Source organism: Drosophila serrata, unplaced genomic scaffold (genome assembly GCF_035046125.1).
Source record: "Drosophila serrata isolate PLE 108 unplaced genomic scaffold, ASM3504612v1 contig_184, whole genome shotgun sequence".
NCBI lineage: Eukaryota > Metazoa > Arthropoda > Insecta > Diptera > Drosophilidae > Drosophila > Drosophila serrata.
This window is the reverse complement of record NW_028257082.1, coordinates 3,138,191-3,139,994: the sequence shown is the minus strand read 5'-3', so window position 1 is coordinate 3,139,994 and position 1,804 is coordinate 3,138,191. Positions and strand designations below refer to the sequence as shown.

The window sequence follows — 1,804 nt, the reverse complement described above, 5'->3', positions numbered from 1 at the left end:
AAATGTTTTTAGGAAATATTTATTAATTCAGTTAAAATCTTAAAGCATATAACCTATTTTCAGTTTCATATTGGAATAAAAAACATTTTCAAAAGGACAAACAGAATATCCTATTTCATAATGCACCCTTTTCTCTAGTTAATTTCGAAAGTAGACCATTAAAGCCAGCTCCTAAAAGTGATCAATAGCTATATAATCGCATTTATAGCTGTTAACCAGAGCGCGTGGCCATAACTATAATAATAAATTAAATAAACAAACAAATATATCAAAGTGCTAGCTAGAAACGGGGACACCAGCAAAAATGGAAAGGAAAGAAATACTATTAAATTAAGTTAATCAAACGTATGCGCTGTGAAATTAAGCAGCTGCGGTGCCCTGGCTGTGCTGTGTTTGCATTTCCACCTTGCTCACAGCGCTCACACAACCACAGGGCCATAAATTATATTAATAAAAAGGCAATAGCACTAGCAACAAAAACAAGGTGAACGCGGGGTGGGAGTCATGTGTGTCATTGCTGTTAAACTTTGTTTACATTTTGTTTATTAAACGACGCGGAAAACTAGAGACTTTTAGACGGGGCTGCAAGCGTGTTAGAAACTAACGGGTCACACCTGACTGCCAATTCGCTACCCCTTTGTCCTTTCGTAGTTATTTGTGTTTGTATTTGATTTTAATTAAATTTCCGCAACTTTGTCACAATTTGTTTGAGTTTCAGGACCGAACCCTTCATGGCTTGCGTGCGACTGTTGGCTGTTGGCGCCTCCAGCCTTCCTTCCTCCTTGGATCCTGGCTCGAGCCGTGTGAATGTGAGGAGTTCAGCCAGTCATTAATTGCCAGGCCAACACCTGGGCAGGTGTCACTCGCAACGATTGTGACGTGAGAATTTTTGGTATAGTTAATAGAAGACCGAATCGTATTTTTTGCTCAGTCGCTTTCCCTCAGCCAACCGCATTTCGTCCTCGGGATCCTGAATGTCCTCCAACTTTCGCAAGACCTGGGGCACGTGAGCGAGATGAGTGCATTCTAAAAATAATAGTGGGTTGAGAATTATTAACTTTCAATAATAGTATCCCTGGTTTGAGCTTTGCTTGCTTTAAAAATAAATATTTTATAAAAACAAGGGGTTGAAGGACTCGATTCATTTAAAAGCAATAGGGGTTGAAAACGATGTATATGCTACGAAGTGTCACAAATATAGTAGGTCTGAACATATTAATAATAAATCACCAATAATTTGGTATATATATAATATGTTTTTATTGAGAAGAAACTAAAACAAATAAGGTAAAACTCTTATTCTACCTTAAAGAGAAGAATATTTGGAGGGTAGAGAGGCCTTTGATAACCTCCCATAAATTATCAATTAACCAAAAATTGTATTAGGCTGAAAGGCTATGTATATTTATCTATACTATATTAGTAATACCCACCCAGCTCCTCGGAGATATCAGCAATTGTTGTGAATGGGCCTTCGTTCTCCTCAAGGTCCGCCATGCTGAAGGTGCGACCGAACAACTTTTTGTTTAGTAATTTTATTTGTGTATTCTTTCCAAATAAAAAGTGTTTTTTGTCTGAGGGGAAATGCGATCTGACAACGCTGCCAGTGCCTGCTGCCTGGGAATCGATTTCGATTTTCGATACTTTGATTCCTATTCGCTATTCATCGTCTATTCTTGGCCGCTTTCCCTTTTTTCCATTGTGTGTGTGTGCCAATTATTACGCCTGATTTAATAAACTCAATGGGGGCTCTTAACTGCTCTAAGTGGCTGCTAATCGATTCCAGCAACGAAAAAGCGACAAC

At 38.5% G+C, this 1,804-nt stretch overlaps 1 protein-coding gene across 1 annotated transcript; it reads right to left on the bottom strand.

Moving 5' to 3' along the window:
- Window positions 1-643: 643 nt before the first annotated feature.
- On the bottom strand, window positions 644-1,804 carry LOC110179262 (uncharacterized). The gene is made up of 2 exons (XM_020946716.2): window positions 1,434-1,804; window positions 644-1,026 (listed from the first exon to the last, which is right to left on the bottom strand). The coding sequence occupies exons 1-2, from the start codon at window positions 1,495-1,497 to the stop codon at window positions 899-901; spliced, it is 192 nt and encodes a 63-aa protein (XP_020802375.2). The 5' UTR covers window positions 1,498-1,804; the 3' UTR covers window positions 644-898.